The 20,875-nt window shown below is 41.3% G+C and overlaps 1 protein-coding gene across 5 annotated transcripts in view; it reads right to left on the bottom strand.

Annotated features, from left to right (window-relative positions):
- Positions 1-6,950: 6,950 nt before the first annotated feature.
- The window catches only part of ddr2l (discoidin domain receptor family, member 2, like), a 30,848-nt gene continuing 16,923 nt past the window's right edge, over positions 6,951-20,875 (bottom strand). For 2 of the 5 annotated variants that reach the window (XM_058635435.1, XM_058635436.1), the window contains exons 5-18: positions 20,688-20,840; positions 18,401-18,548; positions 18,211-18,316; positions 17,694-18,130; positions 17,524-17,628; positions 16,851-16,990; positions 16,327-16,438; positions 15,128-15,244; positions 12,813-13,057; positions 12,576-12,703; positions 11,731-11,928; positions 11,333-11,567; positions 10,138-10,287; positions 6,951-10,023 (exon numbers count right to left, since the gene is read on the bottom strand). In XM_058635435.1, coding sequence (XP_058491418.1) covers positions 9,889-10,023; positions 10,138-10,287; positions 11,333-11,567; positions 11,731-11,928; positions 12,576-12,703; positions 12,813-13,057; positions 15,128-15,244; positions 16,327-16,438; positions 16,851-16,990; positions 17,524-17,628; positions 17,694-18,130; positions 18,211-18,316; positions 18,401-18,548; positions 20,688-20,840 — 2,409 coding nt within the window. In that variant the 3' untranslated portion in view covers positions 6,951-9,888. Of the gene's footprint in view, positions 10,024-10,137; positions 10,288-11,332; positions 11,568-11,730; positions 11,929-12,575; positions 12,704-12,812; positions 13,058-15,127; positions 15,245-16,326; positions 16,439-16,850; positions 16,991-17,523; positions 17,629-17,693; positions 18,131-18,210; positions 18,317-18,400; positions 18,549-19,138; positions 20,841-20,875 lie in introns of those variants that run through there. The other 3 variants (XM_058635437.1, XM_058635438.1, XM_058635439.1) reach the window with 3 other exon arrangements.

Genomic DNA, 20,875 nt, shown 5'->3' with positions numbered 1-20,875 from the left:
ATAGTCTCCATTCTCTATAAATACCTGATGGAATCAAGAAATGACACGACTATGTATATGAAGAACAGCTGAGATACAGCAGATGGAACGACATGTGGAAAATTTATTTCAATACAACTCACTCGCAGGGATGGAGGGTATTTGTTTGTTAGTACCAAATCCGATATTTCATAACACCTAAAATTACAAGAAAACGTATAAAGATAACACAATTGTGCTGGAGGTTATGTAATCACATAGAACCCAACCATACTCTTCTTTTGGAGTTGTACAAAAATCCAGTCTTTCTGGGATGAAATTCATTCAGTTCTCTGTAAGGTCTTGGGCCATGGAATACCAGCAACATTTCAAATAATGTATCTCGGATATATACAAAAGACAGTATGTAAAGGAGACCAATATTTAAACAAAATCCTCCTTACAGCCAGGAAAAAAACCATCACAAAAAATTGGTATATTATACCAACACTAGGGCCACACGGTGGTGAAGTGGTTGGCACTCTCGCCTTGCAGCGAGAAGATCCGGGGCCTTTCTGCATGGAGGCCTTTCAAGGGCCTTTCTGCATGGAGTTTGCATGTTCTCTCCGGGTTCTCCGGCTTCCTCCCACAGTCCAAAAACATGTAATGTGGGGATTAGGGAAATTGGACACTCTAAATTGACCATAGGAGTGAGTGTGAGAGTGAATGGTTGTTTGTCTCTATCTGTGTGTGTGTGTGGCCCTGTGATGGACTGGCGAACTGTCCAGGGTGTACCCCGCCTACCGCCCAATGTAGCTGAGGTTGGCACAGCCCCCCCCGCGACCCTCTGGTGGAGGATAAAGCGGTAGATGATGACCGACTGATACCAACACTTAAACAGTGGAAATATAAAATTAGACTGAAGGAAGGACAACTTAAAAAGGGATTAATGGTTTAAGTCTAAACTACAAAAACAATAAGGAAGAAGAGAAAATATTGTTAGTAACTATCTCCTGCAGGATTTGCTTTGTGTCATTTCTTGTTTGATTTTCACTTCAAATAAGTCTTAATACAAAGCAAATATAAGGTCAATTTCACATCATTGTCAGGGTAATGTAAACATATATTCTTTCATTATTTCAGAAAAATCTATTTGTCGAGAATCGATAAATAAAGAGTGATAAAAAAAAGAAATACTGAATGAGAAACGAGGAAATAGAATAGTGAGTGGGACTGAGACTGGCTTGGTCTCTGATTTCTGTAGGTCAAATAATTTATGTTGTAGTTGAGAGCTGCAGCTGGGATTAGAAGTTTATTCCAGTAGCTGTAAGCAGCCATGCAGATCCCAGGGAGCTGGCAAGCACCAACACGTGTGCACACTTTAACCAATTGCCCCATGATTGAAGGAAAAAGTGATCTAGCTGAACAAACGTTGCTTTTAATGACCTTTGTGTAAAGATGAAAGACAGGCTGACTTTATCGCAGCCCTCGGCACTTTCCTTTCAGGAATACAAGGCAGCAGCAACTGTGGTTTCCAATGAGAAGCAGGTGTCGGCCTGATGTGAGCCACTGTCAACGGCTTCATAATGAGGGCTGGCCGCCTGCAGGGGCCTCCTGTGCACAGGACACATAAAGAGCCATGGAAACAAAAGAGCACTGCCTTCATCCCTACCAACATCCTCATCAGTGTTAATATGTGGGAGAGTGTAATGGAATTAAGAAGTGTTTTGTAACACCAGAGCATCACATACATGGAGCTGAAGTGAGAACATGATTGGATAATTTAAAGTCTTTCAGGACATCATAATGCTCATGAACGTCACATCTGCATTTGGTAAACACATGTGTGGTACATGACTGGACTTGAATGCAACCATGTGTGAGTATGTTCAATATACGTATGGCTAGTTAAGGTCTCTTTGCTCCTTTATGGACCTATTCTCTCCTCTTCTTCTTACAGACTGACTCAATGCCTCTCCATAATGAAGACAGCTGGGCATATGCTCTGCTCTTGAGTAGCATACACCACTCATCGACTCATACAAAAATGAGAGTCCATGCTGGTCTGGAGTGCCATAAACGTGTACCTATACAGTATATATAATATTCAAGCTTCTTGTGTTCCCTCTTCTTGCTGTTGCTTGAGATCTCCCCCGACCTGTCATTCTGGCTCCCCAATGCTGTAGCATCTTTGTACCATTGATGAGGCATGTTGTACCTGATCAGTCTTTAAAGGTGACATCGAATGCTTGTATCACACATATATGTTAGTTATGGAGGTCTACTTACATATATTAACTTGTTTTCATGGTCAAAAACCTCCTAATCGCTGCAAACGAGCCGATCAAAATATCTCCTCACTGACGCTCTCTTCAGCCGCGCTGTTTCAGACGAAATCACACCCCCAGAACGTGGACTGTGTTGTGATTGGCCAGCCAACGAGAGCTTTACCACTGTCCTGTGATTGGCCAGGAACCTGGAAGTGACGTAATTGGTAGGCCAGCTCTCAGATACACAGCTCCCCCTCTGGCACGGTGGATGCTCTGCATCTCAGCAGCTACAACGAGAGTAGTTCTTCTTCTGCGGTTGAATGTACGCAACCGGATGTGCCCGGACTAGTGCCCGCACCGGGAGGCGCTACGGTGGTGAGAGGAGTGGTGAGGTTTTCTGATGACGACATCAAATTACGGAAGTGCCGATCCACTTCGCAGAGCCCAGGAAAACAATACAACACTATTTTCTCAGCAGTGGCTGAACTGTTTGTTCTGAAGCTTTAGGGATTCATAAACGAGGTAATGACGCAGATACACACACAAACGCAGCGTTAATTGGAGCTTCCGGTCTATGTCGCCTTTAACTGTCATAGTAAGTTCCTCTTCTGGACATAAGAACACTGAGCTAGCAGCTGGTATTCCTCTAACATTTGCACCTGCACTCATGTTTAAGTTATAGGTATAGCATTAAAGTCCTAAGGGTCCAACTGGATGACCATGTCCTAACCGGGAATCGAATCCCAGTCCCTCTGTGCCAAAGTCTGTCAGTAACTTGCCGAGTCCAAGTATACATGTGGAGAAAATCTATTGATTGGCATGTACATCTGACTCCGCCTCCGTAGGTGGTGCTGTATCTCTCTATAAGCTAGTGTGCATTGAATGAGTTTCCTGTTGACCTTCACATCACAGAAAGACAAACAGCAAACAGGGAGATGGACGGTGAGATGGATCATGCTGTGGTTTTCTCTGTAGTTTTTGCTCTCGCCGACACCATCGTGTTGTTTGTTCTTTTCAGGCGACAGTAATGCACTTGATACGTTGTCTCCTTCTACTTCCAGGTCAAAGACTGTTAGACGTGTTAGTCCAATTTAAAACTAGTTGGATTTTAGTCGCACAAACATGTTGACATGACATTAAGAACATCAGTCAATAGACTGAATAGAATAGGCTTTTAGTGTTTTACTATGATGTTGGCTCTCAACACTGGTGATGACTTTTAATAAAAATAAAATAAAAACTAAATGAATTACAATTGTAAAACAGACAAATGAATCTGCCCTAATAAAATCTAAACCTTGATCATCACATAATTATTGTTTATTGTATGTGTGTAAATATTTGGACTGGCAAATGAATTCCTGCTCATACACATGTTGTGTGCATACATGTTTTTTTCTGTCATTAATGAATGAATGAATAAAAACGCAGGACAGTGAACAGAGTTTGTCAGTTTGCATGTGGACGTGACAGTTGTCACCCTGAGATAGAGATAAAAATAGTTCTTGCTGTGACCAGATGCGTTCACACATTTAGAGGATAAACAGCAAGCAGAGCAGCACCACAATTACAGCCAGGTCTGGTTTGGCAGGGACTACTCTAGCATCACACCATCACACCACCAGGGAGGATAAAAAAACACTTTGACAAAAGTTGTTGTCACCTCATTGAGTGTTTGTTTACTGAGCTGGAGAAAAGCCTGTGTTGGTTAATTGGCTTTTTTTCTTTCATTTATCCAACCAGCTAAGAGTCATGTACTTACTATCATACCTGAAGAAGCTGTTTTTCCCCCCTGTATCAAAATGAACCCTGTTTATTCCTCAGTGACTTAAATGTTGGCTCTGAGCGACTGCTGGCCAACCCTTATGAAACCTGTGGTCACAGAACCTCTGCTTTGGTTTCTTTGTCTGACAAATTTAGCTCAACTTCAACTGAGGACAATAAGAGCATGTGCGTTTCTCACAAAAATGGAGATACAAATAGGTTAATATACCAGGAAACATCTTTTAGGTTACTACTCCAGGGCTAGGTTTTTCAACACCCTATTATAGTATTTGTGTTCCTAATGGGCTTTCAAACTTTACTAAACTAACACTATAAAGCCACACTCACACTAAATCCTCACCTTTAATCAATATGACAATAAAGCTCTTTCAAATGCAGGAAGGAAATATTTTTGCTACATGATGGTTCCTGAATCTTTGGAGAGGCTCTAATATAAACTAGTGATTCAGAATATTTTAGCTGTTTGATACTCTATATGAAGTCAATTGTGATGTGAATTATACTGGAATCTGGATATTCTCTGCAGGTTCTCTGCCTTAATGCTGCTCTCTGGTGGTGAACCGCGATAATCTACAAACAATCACATATTCATTTTCACTTAATATATATATATATATACCGGCAGTGTACATACACTACCGGTCTAAAGTTTTAGAACACCCCAATTTTTCCAGTTTTTTATTGAAAATTTTGCAGTTTAATGTCTTATTGTACTCTGAAATGAAAGCATAGAACAAATAAACAATTTAGGTCAAAAAAGAAATCATGGAATTTATAAATTAAAATGTATTCTATATTTTGACTCATCAAAGTAGCCACCTTTGGCAGATATAACAGCTGAATACACTCGTGGCATTCTTTCTACAATGGAAATCAAATATTCTGCAGAAAGTTCTTCCCAACTCTGATGCAGAAGTTCCCATAAATGTGTGGCACTTGTAGGTTGCTTTGCTTTCACTCTTCTGTCCAGTTCATCCCAAACCAGCTCGATGGGCTTTAAGTCTGGAGACTGTGCTGGCCACTCCATGTTTTCAAGCTTACCATCTTGTTCTTTTTTCCTGAGGTAGTTCTGGCATAGCTTGGACGTATGTTTTGGGTCATTATCTCGCTGTAGGATGAACGCCTGACCAACTAGGCGCATACCAGAGGGTACTGCATGGCGCTGCAGAATGCTGTGGTTGCCGTTTTGGTTCAGGGTTTTGGTTCACTCTGTACAAGTCACCGACCCTGGATCCAGAAAAACAGCCCCAGACCATCACGCTTCCTCCTCCATGTTTGACAGTTGATTTCACACACTGAGGAACCATCCTTTCGCCTACTCGACGGTGTACGAAACTCCAAAGATTTCAAACTTTGATTCATCAGTCCATAACACCTTCTTCCAGTCTTCAGTAGTCCATTGGCGGTGTTTCATGGCCCAGGCAAGCCTCTTCTTCTTACTCTGACGTCTTAGCAATAGCTTTCTTGCTGCAACTTGACCGTTCAAACCTGCAACTCTAAGTCTTCTCTTCACAGTTGAAACTGAGACTTTCTTACTATGACTAATATTAAGCTGTGCTTGAAGCTGTTGTCCTGTCAGCCGCCTATCACGCAAGATGTTGACTCTCAGAAACTTGTCTTCTGATTCTGTTGTGGAAACTCTTCCTGTCAGAGTTTCTCACAGTTTCTGAGTGCGTTTTGATGGTGAAGGAAACTGTACTCACTGACACCTTGACTTTCTTCGCAATTTCTCTGTAGGAAAACCCTACATTTTTAACAAGTGTTATGATGGTCTGTCTCTCTTCCATTGTTAATTGCCTTTTTCTTGCCATTTTTATGGTAACACACTACTTTCAGCAGTACAATACTGTTCAAATGATGCTCACAAGGTTATGGTATGGTACCACAGTGTGTTCCAACACTACTTTTATGCAGACAGAGGGGGTTGTAAGTAATAAAGAGAAGTTAGAACACCTGTAGGAATTGGTAGCACCAACTTTCAAGGCTTGATCAAGCTCCATTGCTGCAGAACAGCTCTAAGTTGTTAACCCATTTCTTGTTCCCTGAAAAAGGCCATTCTGAAATGTATATTATTTCTCAGTTTTGGTTAACCTTACCTTTTTTTTAACCTAGCAGTTCACAAGGGGTGTCTACTTACCTGTGTACCATTTCAAGCTATTCATTGGACTTGAATGGCTTCAATTTCAATAAAAAACTGGAAAAATTGGGGTGTTCTTAAACTATATACAGTATATATATATATACATATATGTATATATGTACATATATATACTGTATATATATATTTTTTTGTATTCTTTTTTATATTTATAATATATATACTGTATATGTATATATATATATATATATACATATATATACATAATAATAATTATTATTCACATAAAGAAGCATTTGTGATAATTTTTAAACTGAAAAAAATATCAAATCAACAGATAAAAAATTGTGTCTCATTTTAGCTGTGCCACTAAATCATATGGAAATCCATATTAAATTAAATAAATTCAAATATTAAGATGTATTCTGTATCTCTATGTCACGATGGACTCAAATAAACAAAATAAAATGTTAAATGGTTTTTGAATAACAATAATCACTTCTGTTAATTCCCTAATGCAATAAAGAAGCATATTCGCTTTAATACTATGCTGCCCCATCGAAATTCAGGAAAGGATGTTTCCCTATATTTTGTGTCATTTTTGTTTTCTATGCAGATGATACACTCTCCTTCACTATCACCTCAATCATTCTCAAATCACTATATCTTTTAGAGCTGTTTAAGTCATCTGCTGGAAATGACATTATTTCATATTTAATATAAATAAATTACAATTACCAGAAAGCTTGTTTTCCATCATTGTGCAGCCCCACCTGCACCTGCTTGTCAACAGATATAAATACAACTTAACATTTCCTAACAAGACACAATGTTGACTCTTCTGTTTGACAAATTTTAATGTTTATTATAAGAAAAACAAACCAAGACATCAGGGGGTACAGAGTGAAATTGACTTGGGGCGACAGAACACTGAGTGCCTAACTCCCAATATATTAATATACACAGCTACTAGAATATGTACAATATGTCTGAAACAATACTGAAGACTGAGGATCAAACATCTGTGCTGGAAATATTTTAAACTACTGAATTCCTGTTGAAAAAGAAGAAGAAGAAAAACACCAACCACCTTTCCGGAATGAACTAATCAGAGAACTAGCTACAATAAATTCTGATAGATAACGTTGAATAACATTCATCACACCTAATCTGCATTCACACACTCAGATATTATAGATCACATACACTGTACACTATCATACTAACAGTCACGTCTATCTCTCTAAAGCAACCACAACAAAACACAGGCTCACTGCAGCAAAGAACTCTGGGAAATTGAGTTTAGTGGTTTAGTGGTGAACTACTTTATCTCAATTAGCTCCCCCAGTTCAAAGGAATGTCAAAAATTGTCATTCTCAAAACTAATGTTCACATGAACACACACACACACACACACCAATACAAGTGTTAAGATACAGTACAGATAACAAAACACTATACACTTACAAACTTTACATATGTCTTCCTATTGTTTCCTGTCAATGTGATTTTGGTTTGAGCCATTTTACAAATTCAATTTCAGCATTTATATCACAACGTTCAATTAATCAAATACTTAGTGAAAGTGGGAAAATAACATAATGCTGCAAACGTGGTAAACTGATGGCTTGATAACATGAAGAGCTGGTTAACACTTTTCTATCATCTCTGTTTGTACTACACTTCTGTCTCACAAGTGTCAGCAACTAATGTCTCTGATGTTTAACTGTGAAAATACTGTGGATGGAAGAACACATCAAATAAGCCTCAGTGTTTCCTGTTTTTGATCAACATTTGCAAAAACGTTGTTAAATGTACTTAGTTGAAAACAAATCTCTCATGTATACATGTATGGAACACACATCATCATGATCATCTCTTTTTCTACATTTGCCTTTCCACAGATTGATCAAAGTCTGCAAGAGGTGACAACTGTAAAGTCCACAGCTCTATATTTATTTTGTTCCACAAGACTTTTTCAAATGCTATGCAGTAAAAATCTGTTTATTGCAGATTTCAAGAATGGCTTGTTGACAACTACTGCTCATTAAAAATAGAATCTACCTTTTCTTAAATGTCCTTGAAGAAAAGAAAATGTGCAGCAGTGATTTGTTAACACAGTAGCTTCATTGGATCTAATGTATAACCATAACCCAGAGTTACAAAGATACTGTATGAAACTTAGTTTGGACCTTGGTTCTGATGGTCACGTCAGAAAAGATTGTAATTCAACAAACGTATTTCTTATTCCCACCAAACTAAACTGCCTCCTTAATTATGTTTTAATAAGGAACATAGTGGGCGGACACACGGTAGAAGGAAGCTGGTCCAATCATTGAGAGAATCGCCCCTTTTCTACCGCAGGAACTTTTCTCATTTACCAGGGATTTTGAAAAACTTTTCCTCGACCCCAAATTTTCACCCAAAGAAGCCTACGTACTCACGACGTTACAGGAACTCTACAAGGGTGGGGCTGTTTGCTGAGGGACGCTGATTGGTGGAACACATTTTGCAGCCATTTAAGCCAGTGCAGCTGTAACCCACCTTTCAACAAGACCCTTAAAAGAAGACGAAGAAAGAAGAACATATTCATTTCAAAAATATGGAGCAAAAGAAAAGGACCTATGACCTAAGTGGACAGACGACAAGGTCCAGGCTCTTTAGAGTGTATGTTCTGAGGAGGAGGTTCAGTAGGTCTCTGAATCAGTGACATGAAACGGCCAGGTAAATAATAAAGTGTGATGTTGAACTGATCTTGAACTCATTTGATTGATGGACAACTTGCACGTTTTTGTTGTACGTCAAGGAGCTAATGTTACATCAGGAATAGGGTCACTATTAGTGATATGTTCAAAACAAATGTTACGTTTCCTTGTTTGGAACCCATAGTTGGACACAAAGATAAGTTGTTAACATGATTTTATAAAATCTCTGTACTATACTTTAGGTTGGGTACAATCACCACTTTCAGTATTTGAGCTGCTAACATTACTTCGTTTCTCACTGGTAGACAACAGTAAGTCACCTGGAAGAAAAGAATACACCAATGTGTTGTTGTTCCTTCTTCTTCCTGTCTTTGGCAACAAAAAAGGCACAGCTGGTGTTTTCTTATAATTTGATTATTTGGCTCCAATTATTATTCTTTTCCAAATAAACAGAGAGGTTTCAACACAGCCTTTTGGCAGAACCCCCTCTGAACAACATTTATCAACAAGAAAGATCAAACAAATGAAATACAATTAACCAAGAAAAAAATTAAATTGACTAAAAATCCTAAAAATAAAATCCTACCCTACAATTTCACCCTAACCCTATCTCCAGTGTGGGTTAATATATGAACAAGAATAATTGAGACACAGACACAGTGCTTTACAAGAGGGAAATAAAGATGATGATAGCTTTGACACCACTGCATAAAAAAGAAGTGAGTCAGAAGGAACATTTTGGTCAAAGAGGATTTACAAAGATGGATGAAACTAAGAAACTAAGAAACTGGCATTGAGAAGTCTTTGTTCACTATGACTGAAAGGTTCTGGCCACATGAAATGTTTCAAGCCATTTTCTATTCCCATCTCATAGTGTGCTATAATTTCCACAAAGCAAACGAACCATCTGACCACAGTCTCTGCCAGTTTCCTAATTTCCTCTCACAATGACCTGCTCTTGGAACACAATACAAGACCATCGGCTTCTCATGTCAATCTATTGCCTTTCCAGAGATGAACAAATGTGTTACCAACAAATAGTATCAGAATGGTACATCCCAGCGACCCCAGCTCACTGATTAACGTGGGGCCTCAAGGCTTGAAAAAGTCCCTCAAAGGAGGGTCGGTTGGGGATATCTCGACTCCAACAACACATCATTAGCTCGAAGAGAGATGGTGGGCAGAGAGGAGGGGCATAAAGAAAAATCTACAAGAGAGCAAAAAACAAACAAAAAAAACATTCCTTAGTTATATTAACTTGACATGACACATTAAAGTGTACTGAACTGTATTCTTTGTGGGTGGGTTTGATTCATCTCACCTGTCTGCCCTGGTTCCTGAAGAACTCCCCAGAGTTCTCTATGACTTGTTCGTCAGATAGCAAGCTGTAGGGCTGCTCCTTACACAGAGTGAAGATCTCCCACAGGGTTACGCCAAATGCCCACACGTCACTGGCTGTGGTGAACTTACCCTGAGGAGAATGAAGGCAGGGACATGATCTACGGATGAGTGCTTGATTATAGAAAGTCATTGACTGAGATTATTCCAGTGTTGTTTTTGGCAGCCATTTTAGATTTAGTCTTAGACTGAAATGCTAATTAGTTTTAGTCAAATTTTAGTCATTCCTATAAGTGATCGTTTTAGGACAATACTTAAGTACAAGTATTCAAGATTGCAGAAACATTTTATCTCCATATTTCAACTTTTTCATGACTACTGAAAATGAAAATGAAACTTCCTCCGTCGGTGGTGTGCCGCGACCGGCTCTTGGTCGACTTGGAAAGGCTCGGGGCAAAGATGGCAGGCGGCTTTACAGCGACCCCCAGTTGTGATGACCTACGACTGTGCTCGCTCCCTCTGAGCCTAGGTTCAGGTGTGCTTGTGGGCGGGGCACCCCCGAACAGCTGATCAGCTGATCAGCTACACCTGCATGCTGCTCCTGAGAGGCTCTTTTCCTTCTTCATTTGGTACTGTGAACTGTTGGAATGTTTGCGAAACAAAGCCTAAATATGACAGTGACTGACGACTTCATCAATGCTCCCTCGGTTGAGACATTACATTTGTTTATTAACAGCTATTGTTAGTTGCAGAGTGCTTTGACTAGCTCTGATAAAAGGACCAAGGAACGTATCCTTCTGTCCAATCTAAGACAGCAGGAGGATGTTCTTCTGACCCCTTCAGGTCAGGTTGCTCCTGACAAATTTAATGTGGCTAAAAATGTGAGACTTCTACCCAAATTTGTGAAACGCACACATTTGTGAAAAGCACTCTAGGTACTGCTGAGAGTAAAACCTATTCATGTGTAAAAAATGCAGTACTGAAAGCATATGAACTTGTGCCAGAGGCATATCGCCAAAAGTTTTGTGGAATGTGTAAACGACCTGATCATAGTTATATTTGAATTTGCTGAACTTAAAATCCTGGAGGATTTCATTTATGGAGGGAGATATGACGGCCTACTTTTACCTTGGGTACCTTGCTCAGTGAAATAGTTAGTTTTTCCATTTGTGCCTCACCAGCAGGATGCTTTCCCAGGCCATCCATCGTATGGGAAGCACCGCCCGGCCCTGGATGCGATAGTAGTCGCTGCTATATAGGTTTCGACTCATCCCAAAGTCAGCAATCTTGATGGTGAGGCGTCGGTCCAGCAGGCAGTTCCTAGTGGCCAGGTCCCGGTGCACAAAGTTCAGAGACGCCAGGTACTTCATCCCTGATGCGATCTGCACTGACATGTGGAGGAGGTTGGACAGACTGGAGGGAGCAGGAGATCAGATTTGAGCAGGGAAGAAGAGAAACATCAAAGATCTGAATGCACATGTTCCTCTGGGAAACATAAGTTCTGACTGATTTAAACATGAGAAGGGGAGGATGTTATGTTGGCAGCATGTAAAACCTGCGTGTGAGGTGTATTAACCTGACTGAAGGGATGTTGTTGGCATGTGTCAGCGTACTCTCGATCTCCCGCTGTGACAGAAACATGTTGAGATCTCCGTTCTCCATGTATTCGGTGACCATGCACAGCGGGTCAGATGACACGCACACACAGAGCAGTCGAATGATGTTTGGGTCGTTCAGGCGAGACATGATCTTAATTTCCTTCAGGAAGTCATTCCTGACAGAGGGAGTGACGAGAGGACACATTCTCAGGTGAAGTCCATGTTGTCTACAGTGCCTTGAGATAATGTAGGTCATGATTTGGCACTATACAAATAAAATTGAATTGAATTGAAGTCTTCAACTCAGACATTAAATATTTCAGATTCCCACTTCAAACAAACGCTGGCTATGAATCTATCGACAACAATCTACTGCAATTTCATTCAGGCAGTAATTGGAGCATTGAGTGAACAAAGTCACGAAGATGTGAAAATCTAGTATAGATTTAACTAAACAGTGCCCCCTGGTGGAAGAATAGCAGTCTGCTAAGCTTCTTGGCAGTAGTTTATCACTGAAAACAGGAGCCAGTGCAATATGATGCCGCATAGCTTTAAATGGCATGATATTCTAAAGTTAATTTCACTGCACCTTTATAAACTGCAGTCAACATTGTGATGATGAGTGTGTGCTCATTTAAACTGTACTTCACCGTTTAAGGATGATCTTTAGAGTGTCTGTTTGAAAATTTGATAAAAAGTCCTGTTTGTTAACAGTTACTTTATTAAGTACATTATAGTTACTAAGTGTAATACTCTGAAAGTCCCATCATCAACACCCATTCATTGATTTGGGGGAAAGAAGCAGCAAGAACCACACAAATACCTGGCTTGGCTGGTGGCGTCGGCCCTCAGCTGTTTTACAGCTACAAGCACAGAATGGCCTTCTCTGTCAGGGAGGGGAGACCCCTCCCCCAGGAATTCTAGGAGACCCTCGGCCTCACACAGGTGGACCTGCAATAAATAAATACCTTATGCAGTCCTGGAACATTATACAAACTCAAGAAACAACAAAGTTCATCCAACAATTCAAGTTCATAAACTTGCCCCACCCTGAGCTCACCTCTCCAAACTGCCCCTCCCCCAGCTTTTCCCTGAATATCAGCTGCTGCCGTGGGAACTCAGCAGCAGAGATGTCCTTCCTGGTGAGAGAGTCCACAGTGAGGGCGGGGACAGCGTACATGTTGCTGCCGGTGACACCCTGGAGACGCACAATGTCTGTCTCTGCATAGTGGGGCGCGCTGTTATGGAAACACTGGTGTGGGGTGCACTGAGTGACATCAGGCTCAGCGTAACCTCCTCCACATGCTGATGGTAGAGAGAGGTGTGTTTTTAGTTTTCAGTCTGTCCATCCATCCATAAAAAAAGTTGAGCATGAACCATAGTGGACCAATTTATACTGTACATATACAGTATATATCAATATACTGTAGTTATATCATCAATTATAACAAACCTGGAAATTATTAGATTATTGATCAGCACTGGAGGATTTCTCAATGGAAATTATGTTTTCACTTTTCTGTTTTACCAAGAGACTTTCACAAATGTTTCTTCCAATTATCTGCATCAATCTGCAAGTATTTTGGAGAAAGCCTGCTCCTTTCTCAGCAGCTTCTGAGGAACCCTTCCCAGATGTTTCTGTAACAAACCATCTGGATCGACTAGTTAGTGCTCCACATTTTAGTAGGACAAAATCTCATCACGTCTCAAGGATAAACAGAAAAGGTATAATAACCATCCAGGGCCACACGGTTGGTGTAGTGGTTAGCACTCTTGCCTTTGCAGCAAGAAGACCCAGGTTTGAGCCCCGGTTAGAACAAGGGCCTTTCTGCATGGAGTTTGCATGTTCTCTCCATGTGTGTGTGGGTTCACCGGCTTCCTCCCACAGTCCAAAAACATGCAATATGGGCATTAGGTAAATTGGTCACTCTACAGTAAATTGACCGTAAGAGTGAATGGTTGTTTGTCTCTGTGTGTGGCCCTGTGATGGACTGACAAACTGTCCAGGGTGTGACCCCGCCTATCAGCCTATGTCAGCTGAGATTGGCACAGCATCCCTGCGACCCTCCGGTGGAGGATAAAGCGGTAGATGATATCACCATCTTTTTAATGCTTATCCTTCAATGATTGATGGGGATGCCAGCTTATCACTCAGGCCAACATGCTCTGAGAAACTCAACACAAACAAACACAATAGGACACAACATGCAAACTCAAGAGTGTCATAAGGATTCAAACAGATATCCTTTTAGCTGTGAGGTAATCTGCTGCACCATCATGCAGCGTTACAGGCATCTAATCATCATGTGTTCAGCTTGTTACTCACTTGTAGTAGAAGAAAACAATTTGAATTTAATTACTGACGGTCTAAACTGAAACACAAAGCGTAAAAGCACACAGCATTTTACTTACAGGTTTCTCAGTGTGAAATGTTACCATACAGCTGATACTAACTAATGCTACACTAGTGGAAATGACTTATTCTGTAAAGGTAGTGTTTGCTGATGTGCAGCAGACCTGCTGTTTATGGAACAACAACCACATGGGTGGGAGAAACATAGTTATGTGTTCTTGGATCAGTGCATAGATAAGTGTACCCGTGATGCCCAACTGGGCATTTTTTGCAATAGGAGGCATTTCTAATAGTGGTGTTGTGTTGGAACATCGAAACTACCTTTCACTAACACTACACCACTGAAATCACTGAACACCAGTGGTCGTACAACAGAGCGGCTACTTTAGAGCATGGAAGCATAGAATTGTTCCTGGCTAGTGTATTATAGTTTTCCCATCACAACACACTTCAGCATGCAGTTCATTCCAAAGTACTGTAGCTTCATGGGTGAGAAGTGAATGAAGACAAGCCATCGTCCAGTCTCAGAGATGTTTGAATGTTTAAGTGACTGTCTTCACACTTCTCTGCTCTTACCACACAGCCAGCCACGCCATGTGACAGGAAGTCAGCAGGAGAAGGTCATAGAGAGGATTACCAAGGAGAAGAGCTGGAGGAAGAGGAGGAGGAAGAAGAGGAAACGGGCACAGAGAAGAAAAGGAGAGAAACACTGCAGAATGAATGAGCTTTTACTTTTTCAGTTTCAGTGAGAAAATGTGGAAGAAAAAGAGAAAAAAAACTATATTAGAGGAAATAAAGTGAAGAGCTGTTAGTAAGTGATGGTGACAGAGGACTGATATCTGTCCTGCTTATTTAAAAAAACACTAGAGAGCAGAGTGCAGCAATTTGTCTACAGGACTCCTCTGATCCTTCAGTGTTGAAGGCATCATTCTCCTGGTGCACTGATTGTTATGACTAAACTGAAGTCAAAAGAACAAAAAAACAATAACAATCAAACAAGCTTTGTTGCAGTGTGTGCTCACCTGAAGCCTCTGCACTCTGTGACAGCTCTGGCAGCTTGTTTCTCAGCATCGCTGGGTTCTGGTACTGTGGGTCCAGCAGGAAAACCCTCTCATAGTGAGGGTCAGTGTTGGCAGGGCCTGAGGAAACATCACAGCACATGAATGAATACATTATTTATTCATTTATTAACCTTGATTTAACCAGGTCAATCCCATTAAGATTAAATGTAACAATGTATTACTTTAATATACATGTAATGTGTAAACTATTACATGTTTAAAGTAACTCAGCCAACACTGCTGATGACAGGTGGAAGCAGAATAATAACTTCAACAACAACATAAATCACCAAAAACTATGATACTGACACGGACAGTCAGTACCTGATAGATCCTCATAGATCAACTCCCTTGCAGCAAAGAGAGTTGTTGATCATCTGCTGCCTCCAATAGTAAGTTCAAACAAGTTATTTTGTGATACTGGTGTTAGAAATCCTGACACAAAACGATCACAATCAAAATCAGCAGATTTTCTCTGCAGACTTTGGTGAAGCGAGTGAGCTGTTTATAAAGCAACACAAAGTTCTTTCTCTATGGAAAAGGCTTTGCAACGGTGAGATAAGGTATTCAACATATTCCTGGGAGAACGTCTTGTGAAGGGGACACATGGTGGCATTGTGGCTGGAGTTTGCATGTTGTCCCTGTGTTTGAGTGGGTTTACTCCAGTTACTCCAGTTTCCTCACACAGTCCAAACACATTCAGAGGTTTACTGGACACTTGTGATGAACTGCCAGGGTTTGCCCTTACTTTTGCCCTATATCAGCTGGGATTGGCTCCACTGGCCCCGCAACCTTCAAGTGGAGGATAAAGCAGTAGAAAATGGATGGATGGATGAATGAATGAATGAATGAATGAATGAATGAACGTCTGTGTCTTGTGCCTGCTTTTTTTATGCTGGTTCTAGACACGTGGGTGCAGTAGTGTTAGTAGTTAGTTCCATCGTCTTTATGAAACAGCAGTGGGTGTTACACAAATTAGAACATTCAGTAACTTCACTGATTCAACAAATTCATTGGAAAATGTCTGCAGGAAAACTTGAGTGAATAGATCAGAGTCCAACTTTCAGACTGTAATCACTGTAAACATACTGAAAATCAAATCCAGCTTCACCTTTTCTAATTCTACTGTTTCGGCATTAAAAATATCTGCTGTTGACAACCTGAAGGGCCGTGTCCAGAGCGGGGGGGCACAGGGGGGGTCTGCAGGATGATGGTGTCACTACAGGATGACAGACGAACTGTCATTTCCTCATCATGGATGCGACGTGGAGCCTTGGAGAGAAGACACAGGTAAATCAAATGCATCTTTTATTTTAGCACTACAATCAAAAACAGGAGCAGTTAAAAAAGGCATCACAAACTTCAGTTTCCATTTGCATTTGAGGACAGCTGCTGCTACAGTTGGGTCTCTTCTAGTTTCTGAAGAAATCACTTGACTAAAACAAAAAAATCCCATTTCTCAGTTTATCATAAAGTTGCCTTGGGATTTCAAAGTTGTCTGTAATAAACATCACACCAACACAAAGCCACAGACTCCGATCTTACGTCCTAAAGGGGAAAATAAATGTCTAAACCTTTTTCTGTCTCTTGTTTGGTAAAACTGGTTTTAGCTGTTCACAATTTAGGTGGAAATTCAAATATTCAAAATAAATCACATCGACTGTCGAAACAGAAACTCACTCACCTTCTCCAGCACCTTACAGACGTACTGACACCACAGGATGAGGAAGATGACGATGACTAACAGCAGGATGATGGTAACCAGGCAGCCAATCAGAATGGCTGTGTTCCCTTCTGGAGGAACACTGGCAGATGGATTAGCTGCTGTGAAGAGAGAAGTGTCAATGAGATGAATGTGTGAGAAAGAATGTGGAGTGATTGTTAAAGCACCAAAACAATGGAAGTTTAGTTTTTTGTTCAATAATAACATATTTTTATACAATTACAGAAGAATTAATACGTTTTGATCATCACTTCATCTGTTTCCTCCGTATCAACTTGCTTTCAAAGCATATGAATACATTCCACCATTGTACAGACTTTTCCAACAAGAAAATGAAAGTTAAATGGTTAATTGTTCACAAGAGTCCACTTTGGTGATTTTACATAGCAGCGCACAGGAGTTGTTGATCCACTGCTGCTTCCATCACTGTTATGCTTTGTTTTGTTAGAACAGTGTTTGAAGTCCTGAATATGGATCTACAAAAGTAACTTAAACTCACCAAAACAAGGCAGCTGTAGATCTGTGAGCTAAAGATGATGATTTGTTTTTTCCCTAAAAAGCAACACCTACTTCCTAGTTTCCAGTTGGAAAAGTCTGTCTAACAACTGTCACATTGACACTTTTTTAATCACACCTGTCTCTGGTATTGGTGTCACAGTGCTCTCCTGACTGGCCAGAGGGGTAGTCACCACCAGGGTCATTTGGGTCGGGAGTATGGTGTCCTCTGAAGGACAAAATACTGGATGTTATTTTAGCATATGTGTGCCTGCATGTGTTGTGTGTGCGCACATGTATATGCATTACCTGACTGAAAGGAGATCTCACTGAACATCATCCAAACATCAGCAAAGTAAAAGCGGCAGCGCAGAGACTTGGCGGTGTGGCGGTTCAGAGGCACAGTGACATAACGGGCACTCGGGTTCCTGTCGTCCAGCACTGTCTTGAACACCACAGGCTCTACCTCCCAGCCAGCAATGAGACGGGGCTTAAACCAACAAGACACGGAGGAGAAGATCTTGACACCACGGGAGAACATGTTATTGCTGTGAACTTTCATGGATGTGAAGTTCCGCTGTCGGTCAAACACAAATTCCATCTCGACGTATCCCTGAGTTCCCAGTGAGTCGTTCCTCCAGCCCAGGTAGTCGTAGCCTGGCCATACGTTGTACTGGCGCGTCAGTAGAAAGTTGTCCAGGCCAATTACGCCATCTGTCAGCTGACCCAGTCCACCAAACAGCCTCCTAATGGATGACAGGACTGTCAGTCACTAAAGCAGATCAGAAAAACAGGCAACAGTGACGCATGAGTGTGTGCGACATGCCTTCGCTCGTGTGCTCCGTCATACGTGGAGTCATTGAGGCTAGCACTTGGATAACCAGGCGGCATCATAAGCTGACCCTCTGGAGCACTGTAGGAGATCAGACCATCTGCCGGAGATTAAAGAGGAAGGATGTCAAGTTTTATCACCCAACTTCATGACACATGTGAGTGTGTCTTTGTGTGTGTCACACCATCCCATGGACATCCGTACAGCTCCACTCTCATGCAGACGGTGGTCGACAGCTTGGTGACGGGGATCAGACGGATGTAGCGAGTGATAATTGGAGGATGAAGGTCGTTGATGACGGAGGTGTAGGCATTTTTGTTAGCATCCATCACCTGGAAACAAATACCCCAGAGGTGAGAAACAAAAAGCAGTAAACAGGGCTGCAAAGCAGTGTTGAACAGGACTGATGCTATTGTTACCAGGGCTACAGCGATGTTTGTTAGAGGTGCTGAATCTTAATTGAACGCTGTTAAAGTTAAAGTTAAAGGCATAATGGTTTTTTGAAGTGGTTGCATGTGCATGTGGTTGGACTCTGTGTGCTATATTTCATCATCTATATCATATCATATCTATCATATTTTATCATCCTCTAAATGGGAATATCATTTACATCAACATATACATTACAAATTCACATCATGTGCTGCTTAACAAGACCTGAAATTAGTGATTGTAACCATTAACTCTTTAGGAAAATATTTACCAATGCCATAATTCCAGATCAAAACACATTAGTGCACAATATTCGTCATAAGAGTCTGATTGTTTAAAGCGGCCATAGCATGGTCCTGTCTCACTTATATGTGAGATATGGAGGTGTACTCACAAACATGAAGTTGTTTTTATGGTCAAAAACCTCCTAGTCGCTGCAAACGAGCTTCTGACCCACAGAACGCGGACTGTCTTGTGATTGGCCAGTTACCTGGAAGTGACGTAATTGGCACATCAGCTCTCAGACCCGCAGCTCCCCCTCTGGAAAGGTGGATGCACCGCTAGCAATTATCAAAACATTGAGTAACGCCGTCGTCACGACCCCTCGCCGTAATCCCTCACCCAGATTCAGAAGACCCTGTGACAAGTGAACCACCATCATCGCAAAGACTGTTGCAGGACGCCTGTAGCTTGGATAACGTTGTGGTTACTGAGATGATAAACACACATACATGCAAATGAGTGTGTAGCTTAGCCTGTAGCCGGCTATCGCTAATGCTAAACGACAAAACAAGCTCACAAAGACTTTTTTACGTAAACCGTAAAAAACGTTTTACGGTTTGTAAAAATTGTAATATACGTATTGTTGGCACTGCTCCTTCCTTTAGGTGAAGTTTGGTACTGTGTCCTCCTACTTTCAACCGTAGAAGAAGAAGAAGAAGAACTACTCTCGTTGTAGCTGCTGAGTGTATCGGTTGTACGGAGCCTCGGACATGACATGGGAAAAAAAATTAAATATATTGTGCCCACGAAATAGCTATAATGTGCACACGAAATACTAATTAATAATATTATCATTCCTGGACACCTGGGTAAGCAAATCGAGTGGTGTTGTTATTGTTGTACCTGTGCCTGCCTCTCAGTAAATGCCTCTCGGTAATAATGGTTCCTTGCAATGACAGGCTTTTCAGAATGTCTTTGTAGCTCATTCCCAGCCTAAAATAAAACTCTATCACACTATCGCTGTCCATCGTGTCCACCTTAGAGGAGGTGTGCTCGATTTGCTTACCCAACTGTCCAGGAATGATGATTTATTAATTAGTATTTTGTGCGCACATTATACCTACTTCCTGGCCACGAAATAGTATTCTGTGTGCACATTATAGCGGGCACAATTATTATTATTTTTTTACCATGGGGATCTGTACAACCGATACGCTCAGCAGCTACAACCGGCGTAGTTCTTCTTCTTCTACGGTTGAAAGTACGTCACCGGATGTGCCCGGACTAGGAGGCTCTGCTGTTTAGAGGGGTGGTGATATTCTACAGTGACGTAACTAGTCAACGGAAGTGCCGTTCCGCTTCGTAGAGCTCAGGAAAACAATCAAACCCTGCGCTCTCAGCAGCGGCTGAACTGATTGTTATTAACTTTCAAGGCTTCATAGACGAGGTAATGACGCAGATACACACCCAAACGCAGCCTTAATTGGCACTTCCGGGCTATGTCCAACAAGCTTTCATGTTTTAAAAGGCTGTTGGAAATCTGTTTAAATTGCGTCCAAGTGGCGTTTCCATGACAGCCAGGGACCTCGAAGGCTGACAGGAAGCTGGTTTGAGTGCCATTTCCTTTCATGTGTGTGAAATAACCTGAAGCAGTATTTTCTTTTTTCCTTCCCTTCCTCTTTCTCCCAGTCTTCTCTCCATCATTTTGTTCTATCGCTCCATCACATCTTTCCTCTACATGCTCTCATCCATTCTTTCTGGTTTCCTGCTTCATTGTCTGTCCCTCACTGCTCCACTCCGACCACGTCACCACTCACTGGGTTTCCCAGGCGGTTCCTCCAGGACTTCCACAGCAGACCATCTCTGCTGTAGTTGAGCCGGTAGGCTCGGGCGTACTCTTTCCCAGAGTTTCTGGCATATCGTCCCTGAGTCCCCACCACTGTCAAGAAGGTCAACCTGCCTAGGTCAACCTGAAGAACACACAAAAGGTTTCTGTCAAATCACA

This window comes from Solea solea, chromosome 8 (assembly GCF_958295425.1).
Source record: "Solea solea chromosome 8, fSolSol10.1, whole genome shotgun sequence".
NCBI lineage: Eukaryota > Metazoa > Chordata > Actinopteri > Pleuronectiformes > Soleidae > Solea > Solea solea.
Note: the sequence above shows the minus strand (reverse complement) of the source record. Positions and strands in the feature narration are given on the sequence as shown.